The 25,158-nt window shown below is 40.4% G+C and overlaps 1 protein-coding gene across 13 annotated transcripts in view; it reads left to right on the top strand.

The window, feature by feature from the left end:
• Window positions 1–25,158, top strand: part of nfia (nuclear factor I/A) — a 699,967-nt gene that overhangs the window by 590,666 nt on the left and 84,143 nt on the right. For 8 of the 13 annotated variants that reach the window (XM_080195531.1, XM_080195519.1, XM_080195523.1 and 5 more), the window contains 2 exons: window positions 5,097–5,171; window positions 6,518–6,646. The exons of 2 other annotated variants lie outside the window; for them this stretch is intronic. In XM_080195531.1, the coding sequence (XP_080051657.1) occupies window positions 5,097–5,171; window positions 6,518–6,646 (204 nt within the window). The remainder of the gene's footprint in view (window positions 1–5,096; window positions 5,172–6,517; window positions 6,647–25,158) is intronic. 3 more of the 13 variants (XM_080195522.1, XM_080195529.1, XM_080195527.1) reach the window with 1 other exon arrangement.

The raw sequence follows: 25,158 nt of genomic DNA, 5'->3' as shown, positions 1-25,158 counted from the left end.
GATTAGAAAAAATAGCGGCAGAGGACAAATTATCATGAAACTGCCAGTTTGAAGGCACAGCAATTATAGCTTCAAAACTTGGAACTTGCTTTACTGGAGTAAATGTGTAGAAGAGGCAAGACTTTCCACTGCTTAGAAACACGAGTTTTTTAATGGAGTGCATAGTCAATCCTCCATCACTAAGTGCTGCACTGATTAGTCTGTTTAATCCACTATGGATGTCAAACAAATTGGATTTAAATGGTTCATTTTGGGGTTTTTAACTATCTGTGGGTTTTGCATTTATTCAAATGATGACTTTATAAAAAATTACTGTTGGTGATGACTTGACCCCATCAAGGCCTGTTACACAGGTACAAGATATTTCAGTGCAAATTTCAGCACTGCTGCATCTGTAACTCTAACCTCACAAGAACAACCTACTGCGCCATGAGTACTTATTCCTCACATAAATCTTGCTATTCTGTTTCAGTAGCATAGCCTAGTGAATGGAGAGCTTTGGCTGGTTTATGCCCTACGAATTTATATCCTCTAGGATCTGGACAGATTGCCCGCTTAGGATCTTTATTGACAATGAAAAGGGAATCTATCTTCATACTTGTTGGGTTGTCTTCGAACTCATGTCCCCAAAGTAAGCCAGTTCTTGGTTTAAAACAATCACCTGAAAGTATCAGTAGGGCAAGTTATTTGTCATGGTTATATTTCATTTAAAAAAAACACTTGTGGTGGTTACACAGGAAGCAGAAAAATTAACTGCCATCAGTTCCAATCAAAGGAGCCTGTCAGTATTATTTTGTTCCGTTTTGTTTTGTCCAATGTAGTTATTATTACGTTCCATGCCATAGTTTCATGCCATTCAGCCAACAGTGTCTGCAGTTTTTCATTTTTTTGTTAGTCAGCACTCTCGCTGCTTACAGCAAATTTGTAACATGGTTTGCAACAACGTATTGTGGTAAACATTCTCTGTATGTGGTTTCCGAACAATTTGAAAAACAGATACTTCACAGACGTAGTTTGAGTTTATTGTATCACATCCTCACAGGGCATGTGTATTTTGTCAACTGCGTGAATTTTCTCTCTTTAAGGCACAGACTGAGCCAAAACCCTTCATTTCTAAAAATAAACACAAATTTCCAAAAAATATAAATTGGAGAATGTTACTCCTAATTATTTCAAAATTTTGCACTAACATGTGAAAGTTTTGGTTTGATTTGATTTGATTTATTATTGTCACATGTATTAACATACAGTGAAAAGTATTGTTTCTTGGGTGCTATAAACAAAACATACCATTCATAGAGAAGGATACGAGAGAATGTAGAATGTAGTGTTACAGTCACAGCTAGGATGTAGAGAAAGATTAACTTAATGCAAGATAGGTCCATTCAGAAGTCGGATGGCAGCAGGGAAGTCCCGATTTAAGCATTTTGAACTACTATGTCCCTGCTAATATAATATTGCTTCTTCCAATTCTTCACTTCTTCCTCGCTACTGTACATCCTCAGTGTGATGATTCTTAATTTTGCCCTGTTGTGTCTTTAGTCTAACTCACTTTTTTTTTCTCAGGACCTCAACTATGGGCTTCCCTATTGTCTAAGTTCCTCCAACCATTTGCAGGCTATTAAAACCTCAGCTTGGAGTCAATTAACCACTACTTTTTGATTCACCTTTGTTGCCATTTTGCAACACCCTGCTTTGGTAACATCCTGTGTGACTCTTTAGTTATATAGTCAACAGAAGGGGCTTTCTTCAACACAAATTGAAGTGCCTTTATTCTGCTTCACAAGTTGCAGCAGTGCCAGAGAACTGGCAGTTCTTCTATACAGGAGAACAGGCCTGATTAGTTGTCTTTCTATGCCTTTACTCAACTTCCACTTTAATGACAAACAAATGGCCGATTGCGGAGAACATCAGCTGACGCCAACATAACAGAAAGCCCAGGAAAATAGAATTTGCAGCTAACAAATGGATAGAAATCCAGAAAAACTCATTGATTTGATTCTAACTTGCAGTGTCCTCAGCAAAGAAACAATATTAATGCGCTTAGGGTGCTTTTACTCCCTGCATGCATTTTTTTTGCACAAACTTCATTACTTCTGCACAAGCCTTGTAAGAATGCTGCCTATGATCAGTGGAGAGGAACAGAGGGGCACTAGTGGAACAGGTGTTAATGCTCAACTTAAATGCAGTATGTTTGTGGTGCTCACTGGGATTGCGCCACAGTAATTTGCAGGTAAACTTCTAAGATTTAGATGTGATTTCCAAAGTAAAATTGAGCATGAGCTGGCTTATTGATGCTATGATTTTATCCATTGGGCACCAGAGTTGTAAGGGTCACAGTTCAATGCTTAGGCTGTGTTGTGTTGGCCAAATATCTGTGGGGCCGCAGTGAGGAAGGATTCCATTGACCTAATTTCCGTTATTAGCATCAGAGAAACTGACTAGCTACTTTTATACGACTATGACATTTATTGAAGCACAGCATGAGAGAAGAGAAGAATTGGGTTTAGCTGTGATTGAATTGGCTGATGCCACTCACTGTTGCAGCTCACACATGAAAATGGCATCTAAATAAAAGTGTGCCATACCTTTATATTATCCTCTGGCAATCTATCGGCACCCACCTTTGGGAGAGGAGGGAAAGGTGAGGAAAAGAAACAAGGCCTTGTGAATTAGTTGGTTTCAAAGAGATAAGGGTGCATCCCAGCTACTTCAGTCGGTGTGGTACTGAAAAATTAATGGTGTCGATCTCTACAACTGCCGTTACGAGATAGCTGGTAGACTGGTGTGCATTTCACCAGATTTTCCTTTGCTTGAAGTCAATGGGGTAGAAAATTGGACAGGGTAAGAATAGGACAGCTAGCCCACTGCCACCTGAAACCAAACGCATGATTATTGCTGCTGCTTCCAGTCCCGTGGCTCCTCTTGCTAAGTGCTTATGTTTGTGTCTTGGGTGGGTCAGCATTAAGTTTAGCTGTGATGAATAGCATGGAAATAATTGTTCTTTAGACTCATTTAGATAGTTTGTGGAGATATATTTAAACATGATTCACTGCATTAGGATGAAAAACAAGAACACTGGGGAAAAATTGGCAAGATTTTCTCCAACCCATTGCCAATGGGAAAAATTCCACTCAAGATATCTTGTCATACGCTTGACTATTCCAATGCCATATTCGCTGGCTTCAGTCCGCCATCCTATATTATCTTGAGCTGATTCAAAACTCCTGCCCGTGTCCTTACTTGCACCAAGCCCTATTTACTCTTGTTGCTTGCTGACCTACTTTGCTTCCCAGTTTGACAAAGTCTCAACTCTAAAATCCTTTTTTTCAAATTCCTCCATGGTCTCTCCTCATTATCTGTGTAACTTCCTCCAGCCAGCCCGACAAGCCTTCATAATTTTTGCACTTCTCCAATTCTGGCATCTTGTGATTCTTGATTTTAATCCTTTTACGATTGGTGTCCATGCCTTCAGCTACCTCAGCTCAAAGTTCTGGAATTCCCTTCCTAAAACTCTCTGCTGCTCCATCTCTCTCTCTCTCTCTCTCTATCTCTCTCTTTTCCTTTAAGATGTTTCTAAAAGCCAACCTCTTTGATCAAGCCTGTTGTCATTTATCCTGATATTTCCTTTTGTAGCTTGATGTCAGATTGTGATTAAAAGCTCTTCTGAAGCATCTTAGGATATTTTGCTATGTTAAAGACATTGTATAAATATAAGTTGTCGTTGTAATTAGCAGAATGCTTTAATAATGAATTCTTAACCCATGAAAGCAAGTTATGGGCTTTTGCAACTTTACACCTGGCATTTGCTTTAGAGTCATTAAATGATGACTACAGGATTGGTGAAACATAAAATTTCCTTTCCAATTCACCTACGTAATTGTAAAGTTCTCTGAAGCTCCGGCTTAAAAAAGTAGTATGTTTAGGTAGCTGCAAATCTCTTAAATGCAGCCGAATTCTATGAAGCTACTTACCAGGACCTCAATGTAATTTTTTTTTAACTGTAAAAACCTATCCAGTTTTGACAAATCTTTGTGGCTAGTCATAGATAGGGGATAACCATTAGAATAAGAGATAATGATCACACAATCAGAAAAGATTACTGATCACAAGTGCTGGAGGAAGAAAGTGCCTCCTTTCATCCTTCCCTCCCATACTGTTTGGGAAATGACTTTCATTGAATTTACCAGCAGATTTTTATAATGATTATTGCTATAATCTGTTGGATTTATTAATAAGCTCTGAACTAGGCATTGATTTAACAATGTACCTCGTAAATTGATTCCAGCCTATGCTGTGTGCTATTGTATATTTGTATCTTGTCTAAAACTTTCCCCTGCACACTAGTTTATCTCATGTAAATAATATGCAAATTTTATCTAATGTAAATAATATGCAAATCTTTCACTGCTATTTTACATAAATAGCTTTTTTTTTCAAAAGGAAAAGCTAAAATAAGCTAATACTCATTTGAAAAAATAATTGTGTTGGTCTTCATTATTCTTATAATTTAAGGCAATGTTAAAAAAGAAATTAATATTTTAAGTCATTTACAAAATTATAGGTTTAATGAAATTCTACAAGTTCAAATATTAAAGGGTTGAAATGTAAATGAGTCCAGTTAAATGACATAAAGCTATCTGTAAAGGATTGTACTTGTATTAGCCTGGTTTGTTATTAACTGTATTAGCAACTGGTATGATACCATCTCACTGGTAGAGATCCCCTGTCTTTTGCCACCTTCAGAGAATTGAGTCTATGCCTAAAACACTCAACGTAATTTTAATGCCATGGGATTGGAGGTTTCACAAAGCACAACTGCACAAAGAAAAGCTTAACTGTGCCACCTTTTCACTGCTGTCTGAATATTCGTGATCAATTTGACTCTAAAGTAGTCAGACACTGAAAGCTTCTAAAAAGACATGTTGCATGACATTTTTTAATTGGATGAAAGTTAGTATGCATATAAAATGCCAAAGAAGTGTCAAACTCCCCTTATTGACATTATTGAAAGTACATTTATCACCATTTAAATTATTTAAGCAATAAATGCATATAAAAATTTGCTCCGTTCCTCTGCTGCTTGTTTCTTTCAGATCCGGAAACATATTTCTTTAGTGACCTCACAAACTCAAAGGTCACGCAACTGAAGTCTACAGATGTACATTCAAGTAATTATTTTTTTTACCAATATTGAACTGTTTGTCAATTAATTACATTGGAACAAAGAGAGATTTGAAAATGAAATGCAACTTTTCTGTATTAATACATTGAGAGAATGAAAGCGGAACATTTGCTGAAAACAACAATGATGAGTTTACTGTAGCGTTATTATGTACCTATTGTTCTTTAGATGTTTTTTTACACAATGAAAGTAGCCCATTGAGTCAATTGAATAACATCCAGTGAATATGCAGGCTACTTGGGAGCAACATGAGTGCTGTGTCATAGCATCAGTACACATCTGACAGGGAGCTATTTGGGGTCTTGTGTTTAGCCATAGCAGCAGAATGTGTTTGACTTGAGATTACATGGAGCCTAGCAACATGTCACATCAACAATGTGGGCTCTCACGTGGGGCTACTTGGAGCCTAGTGACACATCATAGCAACCGATTGTGTCTGGCTTGGGGGATACTTAGCGCATAACAACATTCCATAGAAATGGTGTGAGCCTGGCTTGGAGACCCTGGGATCTTAGCAACACATCAAACCAGCAGAATATATCTATCTTGGAGATATTTGAAGCTTAACAATGTGCCGTAACAGTGGTGTGCATGTGATTACATCATCTGGCACTGTTTCATGTGGGAAATGCTCCATTTCCACAAATGCTCATGTATAAAGTCCTTTTACAAGGGAACATTTGGACAGGTCATTCAGGGTACTAGCATTTCCTGATGTTTTGGGGCTAATTAGAGTACTACACATTCATCCACAGGCTACAGAAAGAGTTTCGTTCCTGACCTGACTTCCATTGCCCAACTGTAGTCCTGCCTATCATGGTTTATGAGGCCAACTCCCTGGTAGAGTATTTTGGGTGTTTCCCAGGTGGCTGTGCAGTATCCTCGATTATGGTGTTAAATGTACGTTCTATGAATTCTTGAAACAACTGGAAGTTTGACGCTTCTGGCATTTTCAGTCTAAAACTCCAATGGAATTCTTTTGCAGGTTTAGTTTAGATAGAATGGCATGGTTTATGAATGTAGCTCATACTTGAAAACATTTTCTTGCATGCATACTCTCTTTCTTCTATTATTAACCTGACAAGGAATGTTGTTTGAAGTTGCTAAGTAAACATGCTGAGGCACCATAGAACGTGAATGATGCAGAATGCTTTTTGCGCTGCCTAACTCTCTCTCTCTCTGTCTGCAATCTCTTCCCTTTCCCTCCTCTTCTCTCTTCCCCCCAACTCATGCTGCTTTTACACCCCTTCCCCCTTCCCCTTCCACATTGCACAGGCTGTCGTTTCATGACCTAGCATTATTAAAATTGCACTTATCGATCATTCTTGCCAGGAATGCCATCGCCTACTACACTAAAGAAGTCAGAGAAGTCTGGTTTCAGCAGTCCCACGCCTTCGCAGACCTCCTCCCCTCGAACGGCATTTACACATCATCATCGGCCTGTGATCACAGCACCCAGAGGTGAGGCACGGCCGCTGAGAGCCCTTCCCTGTAGCTCCGACTAAAAGAGTATAGGGTCTTGGCCAAGTAGCTTGTAGTTTGGTACCTTGACTTACTGCTAGTAGAGAAAATAAAAACTCTAGGAAGGAATTCCTTGTGTGCATTGTGGGTTATAAATCCCTAGAAGTGGTTTTTTTTCAGCCTGGTTATAGAATAAGAGGGAAAGGACTCATATTGGTGACTTCTTATAAGTTTTAAATAAAATCAAAGTTCAGTGGTTTTGTTAACAGCTGGTTGCTACCCATGTTTTCTGTCAATTCAGTGATTTTTTTAAAAATCAGCTTTTTTATTCAAGCTATATTTAAAACCCCTTTCAATGACTTCATTATATGTGCCTAGTATAATTTGCTGTGTCTGGTTGTTGTAATAATTAATGACACATGTCTCAGCTGGACCATTTTCCCATCTAATCTCCTTTCATCCTGTTACTAAAATTAAGAAATTACAAAATTGCTCAAAGATAAGTGACTGTCTGCTGAATACATTTGAGCTTTCGACATTATGGAATGTCCAATTATCTTATATGTACAACTTCAGCAATTAATGATGAATAAATGCACATTTTTTCCAGAGTTTGATTAAAAATGAAATTTTTGCCTCACATAGAAATCAGACTCAGCTTTCTGGGATTCTCAATGCAAAACTACCGCTGAGTTTAATAAGTCAGTGCAGGTGAACTTCCAATGCTATATTTTCGAAAAATGCTAGCTAGCATTCTTTTTGGAGCCAACAAGAAAATTCAAAGTAAACTTCCATAACCCATGCCTTTGTCCTTTTATGATTTTTAAGCCAACTTCTATTTTCATAAACTTGAAAATGAATAGCTATTTCCACGAGTAGAATGAAAGAGTCCATCTACTGTGCCTGCCCCTAGGTTTGGTTTCAATGTATGTGCACAAAGCAAGTTGGGATTCAGCATAGTTCTTGTCCTTGAATGGGGTGAAAGAAGCAGGTAAGTTTTAGTGCTATGCATACATTTGTCAATAAAAATCGGACGGCACTGGCTAATCGAGTGAATCATGACTTCAAAACTGCATGAAAGGATCAGAGCTCCACTGAACTCTATTGCCCTCCACTGGCATATTTCCTTCAAGACCCATTGGTGATGTCAATGGGATATCTGTTGTTATGCGATGCTCTACTAATTCATTCTTCCACTATAGCTGCTGTAGTCATCAAAAGACTGTACTTTAAAGATAGAAGTAAGTTCTTAAGAAGTGCTGTGCCAGGGAAGTGTTAGGATTTATATTTTTAGCCTTTTGTTCTCCACACGGTAGGTTCTCAGTCTTGGATGCTTCACCTAATGACATTGTATGAAGGCCTGTCAATTCCCTAAAGAGAAAAGGATGGAAAAGTACTCTTTGACTAGCTTATGCAACATCTGGAGGATCTTTTATGCTACATCATGGCCCTTGCAGCTAAAGGAGTCAAGGGGTATGGAGAAAAAGAGGGAGTGGGATGCTAAAAGCATATGATCAGCCATGATCATATCAAATGGTGGTACAGGCTTGAAGGGCCAAGTGGCCCACTCCTGCACCTACTTTCTATATTTCTGTTAGAGACTGAGGATTGGGACAAAGATACCTCAAAAATAGGTAAACAAGGAACGAAGGAATCACTACAGGCCGGACACTGTGAAAGCTGATCCAATCAAACTTATTCACAAACATTTTCTACAATCCAATTATCATTAGCAGGAACTATTCTCCCTGACTTCAAAAAGACTGACTGAAGTTAAAGCAAGTGAAGGTATAGGAGAGGACTTTGAAAGTGTGAAATATGGATCATAAGTACAACACCTCGTTGATAAAAATATATTTTTATGTTGGGGTTTAATATCTACCACACTGGGCTTGTGCTCTGCTCTGAAGCATCAATCTGTAACCATTGTCTTTGAGATATAGGAGTCTTTAGCTGATTACATCTTTGACTTTGTATTCCCTGTGTGGGAAATTTCCAATGTGACGTAAATCTTACTTTTAGGGCAGAATTCTGCCATGACCCTGCCAGCAGGTTCAGTGGTAGGCCAAGGAGTGGAGTGGGGAGGGGTTGCTGGGAGGGAGAGAATTCAGTGGGAGGCCCAAAAATTGGTTTTATGCCGGTGTGAATTTACTGGAGGATCCTCCAGTGGTGTCCACCAAGGGGGATCGGGAAACCTGCTGGTGGCTGGCTTGAAATTGCTTTGTACCCCACGAATGGGATGCAGATGAAGGCCTGAGTGGAATGCCACTCCGCCCCCCCCCTGCCCAATTCTCTCCGACGCCAGTGGGAGAGCACGCCAGTCCAGACCACTTCTGAAACAACGTGGCATGCAGAAGTCAGGACTTACCTGAAGAATAGCCTGGGGCTGCCACCGGGGTTCAAGATGGAGGCTGCCAGCAACACTGGACCCCAAAATACTGCAGCAGTGGATAGGAGGAGCATCGACCTGGTTTAATCGAGGAGATTCATCTTCCAGCCTCTGAGTTCCTGCAGACCCACCTTCTTTCTTCAAGAAGTCCATCTTCTTTATTCAACTATGGGTCAGTGATGTTGGCACCATTTAAATATGGCACCCAGACATGATGATGGGACACACGCCACAGAATACAGTGTTAAACCCTTGGATGCATAATAAATGAGGTTAGGGCCAGAAGATGTGGCGTGGTTTCCCATCAGTCTCTGTAGTGGGAACGACTTCCCACTCTGCCAAGGGACTTAGTCCCAGATCGGAGAATTCTGCCTTTAATCCAACTGCTGAAGTCAACCGCTGAAGCCAACTGCAAGACTGAAATTAACCTAAGGCTTGAACAAATAGTTGCTAAGTAGCAATTCCGTTTAAACGTCACTGATTACAATATCAGTTCCGGAGGTAAAAGATTGATGCCACAATGCTTCTATAGCAGCAAGGTAGACCTAATTGGATAGTTCTTCAAAGACACAAAAGCAGAAAAAACAGCATGTGTGGAGAGAGAACAGAGCCAATGTCTCCAGGCCATCCAGACTCAAAACATTGGCTCTATTCTTCCTCGACAGAGACTGTCAGACTGGCTGAGTTTTCCCAGCATTTTCTGTTTTTGTTTCAGATTTCAGCATCCATACTATTTTGCCTTTATCTTAGTTCTTCAAAGAACCCAAAGACGAAATGGTTTCCTACTCTGTTTTATAATTCTAAAGAAGGAAATTAATAGTCTATTTTAATTTGCAGCTGAAGAACAAAAAAATATTATGAAGAAATGTGATAGCAGATTTTACTTTATAACAAAGGGACAGATGCGTCACGTAGTAAAAATGATTGCTTTCATCCTTTATTCAGATTTTGCTATCAAGGCCACCATTTATGTTAATCTCCTCAAATTGTTGTCATATCTCCAAGCAGAAATTTCAGCTTTCAATTAGTATTGAGTAGGTAAGATGTTGCTTTGTGGAAATAAATTGGCGTGTAATATTGGAGAAAGGAACCTGATTTTTTTTTAGCTAAAGGGTTGAATTCTCCCATTTTAGGACTAAGTGCCATGGCGGAGGCAGGAATGTAGACTGTTTCCCACTGTGGCGGCTGGTGAAAAAGCACATCAAATCTTCCAGCCCTGACTTCATTAATCACACAGGTGTCTTGCATTGTATTCATTGGTGGGGCAGCCTGGATGGTGCATAGTCTGCCACTGTGTCCGGTTGCCACACTGAAAAGGCACCCAACATCACTGACCCACTATTGAAGAGAGAAGGTGAACTGTTTGAAAAATGAAGATAAATCTCCAGGAACATGAGGCTTGATGATGGAACCCCCTCCAGGACACCTGATCTAGAAGGACCACCTATAGATGCTCCCCGATCCACTGCTGTGGTGTTCCAAGGTTGAGGACAGCCTTCATCCTGAACTTGGGAGGCAGCCTCAGCATTTTTCAGGTGAGTGCCAACATCTGCATGCTACTCTGTTCCAAACTTATTTCGTACTGGTGTGTTTTTCCAACATCTGGGAGTCTCCGGTGTGTGGGGTCGGTGCTTCATTTGCATCGCATTAATAGGATGCAAATGATGTTCATTCTGGTGGGTTTTCTGATCCACCATGGTGGGCACCAGCAGAGAATCCTGCTGTAAATCCACACTGACATGAAACCGATTTCTGGATATCCTGCCATATTCTCCCCTCACACGCACGATCAAACCCACCAGCTGGGAATTGGGAGAATTCCCCCCATAGAGTTGGATCAACCAAAGATACCAAAAAATGACTAGCTGGTCAATGTTGTTAGTGGGCCATGGCTATGCACAAATTTACTGCTGCATTTCCTTGCACTACAACAATGATTATTCATCTGACTGAGAAGTGTCTTGGGATGCCCTCCTAAGGAATGAAAAGCACTAATAGAAATGCACATTTATGCTTAAACTCTAGCATTCCAATATTGTTCCTTTCTATTTGGGGATAGGAAGAATCCTAATATATATGTATGTTAATCAATAACATTCTTTCCCTTGGCACCTTTAACGAATGGTCTTCAAATTGACATTTAACAAACGTTGTGATACTCTGCTTCTCGCAACCAAAGCACAATGTGTCTAAATTTGGTTTATTTATGTATTTTGAATTGATGTTTAAATAAAATATTAAATTGAGTTAAGATTTAGCTATCCTTCCTCAAACTAAAGCAATTTCATCTCGATTGAACAGCGGGTGAGATGTTTGAAGGAAAATTAATCTAATACAAACAACTTAAAAGCATCCAGCTTGAAAACAATCTAGATAGACTGGGTTTTGCATACGTTTAGGTGTCAAGGTATATAAATGTCGCTATTCATCCAGTCCTAAAAACAAACCTTTATACGCAGATCATTAGTCATAGCCTCTTAATCAATTAGTTCTGCAACTGTCGTAACAAATGACAGGTCCTAAGTACTCCCTAAGCATTTCAATCCGCCAGCAGTTTTATCTCCATTCCTTTCTATCTGGATTCTGCTACACTCTTGAATTGCAGACTCTTTATACTTCCTTTGGCCCATAATTAAAATTATGCACTTTGTAATGATTTTGTTTTTTTTTAATATACCAATAACCCATCTTCAGGAGTTGTTGGTAACACCATTTTATTTGCCGCTACTTTGGGAGGCTAAAGTTCCATTTTTTTGATATGATGATTTGCAAGTTTGGGTTTAATAAGGTTTGGGGTGGTTTGTTGTTCAAAGCAGGGCAAAATTAATGTAATTTTACTTTCACATTGAGTGATTTGAAAAACATTAAACAGTGACTTTTTTTGTTACAAAGCCAGACAACGTCCCACCAAATAATTTTGTTTAAGGGGTGTGGAGGAGAGAGAACCCCCTGTTCTAAAGATGAATCTTTGATCACTACAGAGCTGAGACCACTGATTGTTTTCAAGCTGCAGTTGACAGGCAAAATCCTCCTGGCAGCGATAAAGCAATTTTCCAGTTGCCAGCAGTAATGAAAATGAGACACTACAATGATTTGGCCGTACGAATGCCTGTGCAAAGGACTGAGATGCAAGGGAAGGATGTGCTGGATCAATCTTTCAGATGAGTTTTCTTAATCTTCATCCCCTTCTACCTTCTCTTTTCTCTTTGTTTACTGCTACCACAAATGAAGTTTATCCTAGCTGATCTTACTTCATCACTGGAAACTCAGGTCCCTGGGTTTTGTAACATATAGTCTGCAGCTCTCATAGAAATCGTAGAATCCTTACAGTGCGGAAGCAGGCCATTTGGCCCATTTAGTCTGCACTGACTGTCTGATGGAGAATTCCACCCAGACCCTATCCCCATAGCCCCACGTATTTACTCCAACATTCCACCAAACCCTACAAATCTAAGGGGCAATTTTAGAATGACCAATTAACCTAACCTGCACAGCTTTGGACTTTACGAGGAAACTGGAGGACCTAAAGGAAACCCACACAGACACTGAGAGAACGTGCAAACGCCACACAATCACTCAAGGTCAGAATTGAACCTGGGTCCCTGGCACTGTGAGGCAGCTGTGCTAACCACTGTGTCACCATGTCACTAAATGGAACAAGAATCCAAAGCTGTATAGGGCAATTTTGAAAATAGAATTGATTGCTTGTAATTTTAATTTGATAGTGTAGGGGCGGCACAATGGATTAGCACAAGGTCTTCTGACTGCTGGATTGATGCAGCAAATATATTGTTGCTGGCTGTAATTGTACATTACATGAAATTGTTGGTAGACTTAATTTTTCCCTTATTGGGCTCCATCATACGCTGTTCAGCACACAATAGCAATGAATAGGCTGTATGATGTGAAAAATGAAACATCAAATTACTGCAGTGTTTTTCTGATTGCAGAGTTAAATCACATTGTTGTGGCAGACTATAGGGAACTTTGCCATGCATCGAGCATTCACTGTACAAGTGAATGTGAAAAATGGAAAACTCATTTCCATGCACTTTTTTTTTATCCAATGCTTTTGCACACCAACACGCACTGTGCAACAAGCAGGCATTTCAATCTTTCATTAACCTTCAGGAAGATTTTAAAGTTAGGTTCTGATGAAGAGGACGATTATATTGAATACTCTTAAGACTCCCACCTACAAACAATTTACGCCGGAAATTTTAAAGCTTAGAATATTCGCACCCACGTCTTTACCCACATGTGCTTGAGTCAGAAAACAAAGTAGCAAGACTGACTGAACAAAAATGACTTAAAATGAGTAGTCGTCTGAAGCAGACCCTTATTGCAGCATTCTCACTGGTTGATATTGACTAACCTGGGAGAATCCAAGGAACAAAACTGCAACCTCCTTAATCTGCATACCTCTGAACGATATTACTGACTGTTTGATAAAGCAGTGCATATAATTTTAATCCGTGTGGACACTTATTCTGTTATATCTTTCTAATGACTGCTCGAAAAATGTGAAATTTTTTTAAAAAGGAACTAAAATTATAAACAGCCAGCTTCCCTTTTGAAGTTTTGGATTCCTCATATACATCTAAATATAAATTTATTCTGAAAAGAGCGACAGAGTATTGAGTTCACAGTGACTGATTATTTTTGAAAAATTACTATCTCTATTTTAGTACTCCCGACCGGCTTGTTCAAAAGTTCAATGCAAGTGCGAGGTAAATGGTAGTATTTTAGTTTAGAAGCTCGTTGATTTTATAAAATGATCATTTTGTAAAGGAAATCCTGAGCTTTAATTGTGAAATCATTTTAAACAGAAGGTTTTTTTTGCAATCTTTTTCACATGAATCGTGAGATAATGAAGCTGAGAAGTGTTGACAGGTTTGTGAGTTGCAAAATCTTCAGATCTGTCTGAAATAGTTTCAGGCTGATCTGGTGAACCAGGGAGTGGCTTTGCCTCATGTCAGTACAATGCTATGAATAGAGCATTGACCTTTTGACACTAGTCGTAATGTTGTACCTGTGCATACTGTTTGACTCCAGATCTCCTGCTCATAAAAAGACAAATATTGATAGATGTGGTTAGGCTTTGCACCTGCATTTTTATATGTTCATGAAACGTAAAAAGTTCTCAACTGCTTTCTTTTTTGAAGTATTGAACATCCTGTACAGCTTTTTCTGATGTGGAGATGCCGGCGTTCGACTGGGGTAAACACAGTAAGAAGTCTCACAACACCAAATTAAAGTCCAACAGGTTTATTTGGTAGCAAAAGCCACTAGCTTTCGGAGCTCTGCTCCTTCATCAGGTGAATGGGATTTCGGTTCACAAACAGGGTATATAAAAACACAAACTCAATTTACAAAATAATGGTTGGAATGTGAGTCTTTACAGGTAATCAAGTCTTAAAGGTACAGATGATGTGAGTGGAGAGAGCATTAAGCACAGGTTAAAGAGATGTGTATTGTCTCCAGACAGGACAGTTAGTGAGATTTTGCAAGCCCAGGCAAGTCATGGGGGTTACAGATAGTGTGACATGAACCCAAGATCCAGGTTAAAGCCTTCCTCGTGTGCGGAACTTGGCTATCAGTCTCTGCTCAGTGAGACAACATTGGCTGAGTGTATGTACCGTCTACCTGGTGGCTGGTGTTCTCACATGGTGAGAGTGTGTTGTCTACCTGATACGCTGCACGAAAGGATGTCCCAAGGCAAGGTACACTGGGGAGACCTTGCAGATGCTACAACAACGGATGAATGAACACCGCTTGACAATCATCAGGCAAAATGTTCTCTTCCTGTTGGTGAACACTTCAGCGGTCATGGGCATTAAGCTTCTGATCTTCACGTAAGCATTCTCCAAACCTACCTTCATGACACACAACGCAGTCGCTGAGCAGAGACTGATAGCCAAGTTCTACACACACAAAGACAGCCTCAACCGGGACCTTGGGTTCATGTCACACTATCTGTAATCCCCACGACTTGTCTGGGCTTGCAACATCTCACTAACTGTCCTGTCCAGAGACAATACACATCTCTTTAAACTGTGCTTAACCCTTTCTCCACTCACATTGTCTGTACCTTTAAGACTTGATTACCTGTAAGGACTCACATTCCAACCATTGTTTTGTAAATTGAATTTGTGTCTTTATATCTCCTGTTTGTGAACTGAAGTCTCACTTACCGGATGAAGGAGCAGCCCTCCAAAAGCTTGTGGCTTGTGCTACCAAATAAACTGATTGCACTTTAACCTGGTGTTGTGAGACTTCTAGCTTTGTCTGAGCAGTTATCTCCCACCTATGGAGTGTGAATTTGAACAGCAAGAATGATACTCCGCCTTGCTTATAACCACATTTTTGGCTATTTTAGCCAAACTGCATAGTTTGAACCCTTTCTCAAAGACCAGCATTTATTTGATCTTTTAAATTCCCACAAGAATAACATTCAAGATGGAAGCTGTGAGGAGGCCACCTTAAATGCCTCATTGCCAGCCTCATTAGCCACTACAAATTATTTGCAAGTTTTAGTTTGTCAAGTCTGTGGTGTAGACCTCTTTGTCCTTAGCATGGAATGACAGAGTCAGAGCATTAAAGATGTTCTATTCAGATACATGCAGTCTAAAAGTGACAAGAATGTTTTTGATTTTTCAATAAATAACTATACAGTGTTAATGCAGCCATGATGAATTTCTTTGGAATTGGATCTAACTTTTCAAAATTTCTTTTCGAAACACTGACCTGACCAAACATCCTTCTCTCCCATGCTGCTTACAACAGAAAGTGTCACATTATCACAGGCTATGGAACCAGGTCAGTTTAGTTCTGCATTGCACTTTCAAGGTTACGTTTGGGTAGCACGGTGGTTAGCACTGCTGCCTCACAGCGGCAGGAAGCAGGGTCCAATTCCGGCCTTGGGTGACTGCCTGTGTAGAGTTCTTCCCGTGACTGCATGGGCTTCCTCCAGGTCCTCTGATTTCCTCTCCAGTCCAAAGATGTGCAGGTTAGATGGATTGGCCATTCTAACTTACCTTTTGCGTCCAAGGATATGTAAATTAGGTGGATTATCTATGATAAATGTGTGGGGCTATGGGGATAGGATGAGGGACTGGGTCTGGGTAAGATGCTCTTTTGGAGAGTCAATGCAGATTTGTTGGGCTCAATGGCATCCTTCTGCACTGTAGGGATTCTAGATTTGTACTTAAAAAATGATACATTTAGCATTGTGACAGTTGATATTTTGATGGTCTTTAAAATTGCTGAGTGCTGTAACACAGAAATAGGCCATTTGTTCATCAAATGTATACCAGTGTGTTTTTTTTCTACGTGAACCACCTAATATAATTCTACTATGTTAAAATTGTGCTTTTATATTAGATTATTGATTTCAATTTCTTATTACTAGACACAGCAGATGAGGTTAATTGTTGTTTCTGTGGGTTGTGACTGTGAGGAACAGAGGTGCACAGTTTGATTCGAGAAAATGAAAGGCTGATTAATATGTGTATACATCTTGGCTTGTGTCAGACAAAAGATGGTTTCAATATGCTAATACCAATTGAGCTGTATCTATTTATAGAATCTTTGATGGATGGTAACGCAGAGAGTTATGCTTCAACTATTGAGCATCCTTGTAATATTCAAGGAACAGCTAATCATTTAATTTAATTAAGGAAAATGCAGTTGTTCATGAACGAGCTTTGTGTGCAACAGACCTCCTAAAGAAGCGGAATGGTATTTCTGTGGATAAGTTTACCTGAGCCAGTCAGTGGACTAAAGCCAGCGGAGAGGAATGGTGTTGAAGCATTTCCGCCCAGTGGCAGCTTTTCAATTACTAAAGGCAAGAACAAATTGCAAGAATCTTTCCTCATTGAATAATGTCTTGAGGTAATTGACAGACCCAGGAGGATAAGTTGACGCCAAGAAGAAATTACTAAAAACCTGATTGAAAGTGTAGTCTTTAATGAGGGTTTCAAATCAGGAGAAAGAGTTGGAGTTAAGCAGAACATTCAAGGATAAGGAACCTCGAAAGCTGAATGTATACCCTCCAGTGTTGGAGTGAAGAGACTGTGTGGTTCACAAGAGGTTGTAGCCAGTGCACTGAGAATTTTTAGAGAGCAGGATTGTAAAACAGATATTTATTGAAAGAGAGGCTGTGATCATGGAGGGATTTTAATGGATGATCTTAGTGTGGATTATATTATGCACAGTGGAGCTTTCGATGAACTGATGTTCTTGGAAGTTAGAGGATAGGAAGACTGGCATGTTGAGGTCATAAGGGCATTGGGTTTTTAGTGGTAATTGGGCTAAGGTAGGGGAATACACAGCATTGAACATAGAACATTACAGTGCAGTACAGACCCTTCGGCCCTCGATGTTGCGCCGACCAGTGGAACCAATCTAATGACCCTCTGACCTAAACTATTCCAATGTTATCCATATGCCTATCCACTGACCATTTGAATGCCCTTAAAGTTGGCGAGTCCACAACTGCTGCAGGCAGGGCATTCCATGCCCTTACTACCCTCTGAGTAAAGATATGCCCTTACTACCCTCTGAGTAAAGAGGTAAAGTGAATAAAGCGGGTATACTGACAGTGTGGGTGATGTTACTGAGATTGAGGTAAACTCTGTGATGGACAAGATATTGTGGAAGAAACCCAGCTTAGGCCAAATGAGAAACTGAAGTTGTGGAGAATCTGTTTCACCACAAAAGTCAACATCTGTCTTGAAGATTCAATGTATGTTTGCATGGCAACCCAGGCAGGCGATAATATGGGATGCTTTTTTTAAACAAAATACAATTAATTTATTTTATAGGCCAAATTCCAGTTTGAGATTGTACATACTCAAGCCTATTCATAATCTACAAGGTACAAGTCAGGAGTGTAATGCACTTCTCTCCACTTGCCTGGATGGATACAGCTCCACCAACACTCGAGAAGCTTGACACTATTCAGGACAAAGCAGCTCAGTGATTGGCACCCCTTCTACAAACATTCATTCCCTCCACCACTGACACAGTAGCAGCAGTGGGTACCATCTACCAGATGCACCGCAGGAATTCACTAAGGCTCCTTAGGTAGCACCTTCTAAACTCACGACCACCACATCTGGAAGGACAAGGTAGCAGACCCATGGGGTGATTTGGAGGGAAACTTCCAGGTGGTTATGTTCTTGACTCACCATCCTGACTTGGAAATTTATCATTGTTCATTTGCTGTTGCTGGGTCAAAATCCTGGAACTCCCTCCCTCAAGCATTGTGAGTGTACCTACACTACATGGACTGCAGTGGTTCAAGAAGGCAGCTCACCAGCACCCTTTTAAGAGTCAGCAACAGCCACATCTTGTAAAATTAATTTTATGAGTCAACCTACTGAAAGGTAAATGGTAAATGTAGTGTGCATTGAATAACTAGGGTACTTTGTTTAACTTCTGGGTCTTGCCATCATTTGCCTAAATATTGGGCAGAGAAAAGCATGTTTCGTGCCATAGGATTGCAAGATCTATATATAGAAGTGATTTGTGATGTTAAACTATGATAAAATATTTCATGTATGCATGTGTACTCTCCTGCTCACTCCTCATACCTTTATTAAATATTTGTCCTTTTCAACCCTTTGTGTTTCCGTTCCTTCCCTTCTGAAGAATATCTGTATGCTTTGTCTCAGCAAAGGAGTTTGGCAGAAAATTCAATATTCTTCCATTATCTGCACAAGTATTTTTTCCCCCAACTTCCCCTTTTAATTCTTTTGTATTTATCTAAGATTTGTGTTTCCCTTGTTGCCTACTCTCTGGCTAGTGGAATCAACATTTTACTACAGTATATACCTTTTGAAACTCATTCACAACTTGGAAAACATTTATCAGGTCGCCCTTTAAACTTCTCCTCTCCAGTGTAAAAATAATATCCTTACTTCTCCAGTTTCTCCATTAACTTGACCTCTGTTAATATCTTAGTGAATCTTGCCTTCACCTTTTCCATTACTTTTATGTCCTTTCAGTAATGGAAAACATAAAACCAAATACTCCAACAAAGGTCGAACTAATGTTCTGTACAAGCTCAACATTATCTCTCTGCTTTACTATTTACACTGTTCCAGATGCCAAATCAAGGATTTGTTTTTAACGACCCTAATTCTGACATTGCTGTATTTTATAGGCCTGTGTGCCCTTTTCTCTTCGACTTGATCAAAAGTTATTTCATTTTTGTATGATTACTTCCGGAATATATATATTGAACCTGTCTTCCCACCCTGTTAGGGTGGCACAGTGGTTAGCACTGCTGCCTCACAGCACCAGAGACCCAGGTTTGATACCTGGCATGGGTGACTGTCTGTGCAGAGTCTGCACGTTCTCCCCATGTCTGCGTGGGTTTCCTCCAGGTGCTCTGATTTTCTCCCACAGTCTGAAAGACGTGTTGGTTAGGTGAATTGGCCATGCTAAATTCTCCCTTACTGTACCTGAACAGGTGCCAGAATGTGCCAACTAAGGGATTTTCACAGTAATTTCATTGCCATGTTAATGTAAACCTACTTGTGACACTAATAAATAAACTTTAAACTTTGATAGCCTGTGTCTTCCTGCAGTTTCTAACCATCCTGTTCATAATTTGTTGACCCTTTGCTAATTCATGTAAACAGTAAATGTCAGCATTATTTTTTCACTTCCTAAGTTTAGATTGTGTGTGTGTGTGTGCGTGTGTGTTTGGTGTTTGTGCCTATGTGCACGCATATGTGTGTCTGTGTAAATAAACGTGGCCGCAGCATAGGTCCTGCGGAACACAACAGCTTCTCAGTTGATAAACTTCCTTTCACTTCTGTCTTTAGCTTTCTGCCTACTAACCATGACTCTCTGGCCAGATGCCTCTTAATTCAGTATCCCATTACCTTTGTATCAGCCCCCAGTGTGGTACCTCCTTAGTTAATTTTCTCTGAAAATCAAAGCAAATAGCCACCATTGCATTTCCTATACCTCTTCTGTTTTTTTCATAGGTTTGCCCTTTAGAAATTGACTTTGCCCGGCCCTGATTAACTTAGAATTCTCCAGAAGGTTGGTCGTTTCATCTCATATCACATGTTCTTTACATATGAGCTAACTATTCTGGAAATTTAAGTGAGGCATCAAGGACCCGACAGAACCTTGAATCTCCTGTAAAAGTATACAAGAAAAGATGGACCATGTGAACGGTTCCATATTCAGGGAGTCCCTATCAATGATAGTTTCATCAGTAAGCCCTAAAAGGACATTTTAGTCCTTGTAAGAAATTTCAAAGATAGGGAAGGCCTTGCCTCAGTGGAAAAGTTTTTTGTTGTTGTTTTATTAAGTTGAGATAAAGTGCTTAAAATTCTATCTTCCAGACTTATGCTCTTGTTCTACACTGCAGTAAAATTGACAACTGTGGCTCGCATCATTTTATGTCCATTTGCATGCTTTTGCAGTCAAATCTTAATGTTTTCCAGACCCTTTCTACCCATGATCGATGCATTATATACAATCATACAAGCTATTCATTACCATCTGCACCGACCTATTTCAGACTTTTTTTTATATTTACCTCTGACTGAGCTCCTTAGAGGAGCACTATCATAGATTAACATGAAGCCCTCCTGCTGAGAAATTCTCACGGAGAGGTATGAGAGTACAGTTACATCTTGTTGTAATGGCTCAATAATTACAAGGTAAATGCATAACTAAAAGCTCTATTACACTAATCTTCAGAGATGGGTATGTGTGGCACCATGCTGGGTAAATTTGTTATCCCTGCAGCAAACCTCTAAAGAGGGGTTGTTTAGATCGTGAGTTGTGCTTAAACATGTTACTAGCTTGTCGTAAGGCACAGGAGACAGGAGGGTCTGTCCTGTTAAAGAGACCAAAGCAGGCTGGGTTAAATGAATTGAATTCATCAAATTTTAACATTGTACAGCATTCTCATATACATACATTAATTTCCTCCCAGAAGCAAATCAGATTTCATTTTCTCAATCACATATAAACAACTATTTTTCTTCACCTGTTTCACCATTCCAGTATTGTTGTTTTGTTGCAAAAAATAATGCATTTTGTATATATATATATGTATATATGGCAGCATTGTTCTAAAGAAATTATTTTTAAGTGAGATTTGAATGCTGCCTTTATACTTGATGTATCCCACTATGGAAAATCAGTTTTACACTGTGCTGACATAGGTGCACTAAAGTACAGCTCTTCCAGATGACATTTTTCTGAATTACAGGGGATGATTTTGCACCCATCCAAACCATAAACACAAACAGCAACATAGAAGCAAAATCCCATGAGAATCAGGAAACGAGAATCTTTCCGGTGAGATCTTGTTTTCTGATTTTCTGTGCCCTTTGCCAGTGAGGTAATGAGGTTCTGCATTGTGTGTTGGTGGGAGGAGCCCTGGTGGTTATATGTGTGCGGGGTGTTCCCCTCGTCTGTTTGGGGGGAGTGATGAGGGGTGTCCCTCATCCGTTGGTGGGGATGACAGTGGATGAACTTGCCTGGAACTTTTGCGGAGGGGAGGGGGTTCCCCGTCCTGGCTCTACGTGCCCCTTCCCCCCTCCCCCACCCACTCCCAGCAGCATGATGGCAAAGACCACACCTCCAGATCTTTCGTGAACTGATCACCATAACATCTGAAAAGAAAACTCGGCTGTGCGACTGGAGAGTTGCATTCTGGTTTTCTTGCCTCAGCCAGCATTCAGGATGGAAAATTCTGTCCACCATCTCATGCAGAAGGCAGTACCTCTTTAACTGGTGCACTGCTGAACTTTGAGGCACTTCAATGTCCATCATCAAAAGTAGCCTGGTACCACCAATATTCACTAAGCGGGCTGAGTCCTGAATGACATAGCTGCCGGTATGTGCTTGTGGCAGGTGATGAGAGAACCAACATAAGGGAAACATCCTGCTTAGCCTCATCCTTATCAATCCGTTTATCGCAGATGCCTCTCTCTGTTATGGTATTGGTAGGAATGGCCACTTGTGAGACAAATCCTGTCTTCGTACTGATGACTTCCTCCATTGTGTTGTGTGACACTCTCATCACGTAACTGGGATAGATTCAGAACAGATCTAGCAACTCAAAATGCAGTACCCATGACGCACTGTTGGCCATCAGCATTATATCCCACACTCTATCATTGACTGCAAATTGGGTATCAACCCTGGTTCAGTGAGCAGTGTAGGGGAGCATGTCTGGAGCAGTAGCAGGCCTACCTAAAAATAAAGTGCCAATCTGATGAAGTTGTAGACTGTATGTATACTGAACACTGGAAACAGCATTCTACAATCAGGACTAAGCAGTCTTATCACATCTAGTCAAGAATGATCAAAGAATATTAAATGACTAACTGAAGGAGAAGGATGGCATGGTGGCATCGTGGTTAGCACTGCTGCCTCACAGTGCCAGGGACCTGGGTTCGATATTGTGGAAACCAGAGGATTGATTGCTTTAAAATGCGCATGATCCCACTATTATTTTTTCAATACCCCATTCACATTGCCATAGAACAGTAATATTTAGGGCAAATTATTTATATCTACCTTCACTTGCATGAAAGCATTTAAGGATAATCAAAATCTTGATGAAAGAACAATTTCTTTAATGCATTGTAGCAAACTGCCTATCCTTCATGAAGTTCAATGGCACAATTTTACCACCTTAGCACACCTTAGTGAACAGTACGGCAAGCCTGGAAATTAGCACGTGACACTTAAAATACAATTCACACCTGGCGCCAAACAGTATGCTATGATCCTGTTCCCTTTCCAATAGCGCAAACTGCTTTGTGCCCAGAAAGGCCACGAAGCTTATTAGCATGAGATTGGCTGGACTTCAGTATCATTAGCAAATTTGGCATGCATGCTTCCCCCTTCCTGGATGCTTCCCACATCTCCGGCGAGATGTCATGCTAGCCTTAACCACTACTGGTCTGCACCACCGGAGACCAGCTGCAATGGCCACGCCAGCAGATGGGAGGCCATTGAAGTCCCCGAGGCATGGGTGGAGAGTGCCCATCAGGCATTGCCTACTTGGCACACCGGCATTGCCAGTTGGATACTGTGCCGGGGGCAACACAAAGGGGTGGGAGCTGTGTGATGGAGTGGGCTATGATGGGGAGGCACTTTGCAGGGGCTTTCATACAGGGATAGATCATAAAGGGGGACATATCAGGTTCACAATGGGGGACTCATCAAGAGGGCCCTGATGCTGGCGCCTTGTGTCGAGGAGGGTGCGGAACATGCCAGTGATAAAGGGGGGAGTGTGTCTTGACCTCCCCTGTCTGTGGGGGAGGGGGTGGTCTCCCAGTGCATTGAGAGATTGGGATACTCTTTTTAGAAATGGTGCCAAATCTTTCTGCAGCCAGGTCATTGACATGTTTCGGCATTGTGCGCGCACCCAATACCCCCACCACCCCGGTACCACTGCACAACTTGCCACTCTCCAAAAAAGTGACTGTGGGACGATTACAGTCCCAAGCGTGTCTGAGAGACCAGCGCAGTTCACCCCATTTTTCTCACTGTTGTGACACTGAGAAATTTTTTGAGAAAATTCCCCACCCTACAATTACTGACAATGAGAAGAAGAAATATCACAGGAACCAAAGTTATTTTCCCTTCTTCCCTACACCTCTCAGCTAGATTGTTGGCAATTGTGGAAATGAGTATGTCTGTCTGAAGTTCGTGCGAGTTGTTGGAATAAGAGGGTCAGCAGTTCTGTTGCTGACGAGCACTGAAAATTGGAATGTTTTAGATTAACAAACACTCAGCCTCAGTATAGTGAAATTCTTGATAACAATTGGTTCTTTTTTCTAACCTACAAAAAGGGATCTGTCATAACACTTTACACATGTATATCACAAAAAGGGAAAAGTAACATCTGTACTGTTGCAAAGGCCTGGTATAAGTCCTAAGGCACAGATAAGTTTAATTGAAAGAAAATAATCTCTCGCTGTCATTCCACAATAGATACTTAAGAATGTATTGCATTCCAGAATAGATACTTAAAAATGTACTGTAAAAGAGCCCCAACAGAGTTGACTTGCTGCAGCTTTTCTGACATTTATCAGCCTGTTCTACTTTCCCCCCCCCCAAAAAAAAAGTATGAAAACATCACTCCTGTAACAAATAACAACTGAGTGAATGAAACATCCACTGTATAACCTTGTGAGTTACAGGCTTCAAGACACTGCAGTGACAGCCCCATAAATCATCCAAATGTTAAGTGAATTACTGTAGCCCAAAATTATAGCTTTTACGTTGTTTATGTAGTATCATCTTACTGCTTTAAAGATGAAAAAGAGGGGCCTGAAGTGCTGCATCAGCAATCCTCTGCCCTTTCTGCTGCTGCCATCTGGCAAGACAGCTCCAAGATGCAGCAAATGTGGCTGCAACAATGTATCTGGTACACTGAGAAATTGATCCTTAGGGTATTTCTTTGGGATTCCAGTTCCACCTTTTAACTCTTCCCTTCCCTCTCAAGAAAGATTCTGAAAACATTGTCAACTTAGGCCACACTTTGTTCCTTTTTAATGGTTCTGAATTTCAAAATTAGCTGAAACAGCCACAGAACAGAGGACCCCAGGGGTTATTTGTCAGCCAGTGTACAATTTATTAAAGTGACATTACCATCCCAGTTAGAGGACATGCTTGTTATTTAACCCCATTTTACAAATGCAGATGTGCATAATGTATTATTGTTGTCACATCACAAAGTGTGCGAGAAATGGAAGATTCTAATGAAATATTAACATGGGGCAATTGACTCATACAGTGGGGTAAATGATGGCATTTTCCTCTTGTACTTTGATTCAAATTTGCCCCAAATTGAGAGAATGAAAATCTGCTATGCCTATTGACTGTAATGTGCTGGTGCAAAATGGATGTTTGGTAACTTCAAACCAGAACATAACACAATGAAGCCAACTGCACAAAATTGTCTTTAATTTGGCATTAATTAGCAATTGTACTAAAAAACAGATGTAGAATTGGTATAGTGCCACGCGGGTGAAGTGAGGGCTGAGGCATGTTAAGACAGAAGAAGAAAGAGTTGCACTCGTACAGCGCGCTTCATGACCACGAACCATCTCAAGACATTTTGTAGCCA

This window comes from Carcharhinus amblyrhynchos, chromosome 9, assembly GCF_965287045.1.
Source record: "Carcharhinus amblyrhynchos chromosome 9, sCarAmb.v2.hapA, whole genome shotgun sequence".
Lineage (NCBI taxonomy): Eukaryota > Metazoa > Chordata > Chondrichthyes > Carcharhiniformes > Carcharhinidae > Carcharhinus > Carcharhinus amblyrhynchos.
Note: the sequence above shows the minus strand (reverse complement) of the source record. Positions and strands in the feature narration are given on the sequence as shown.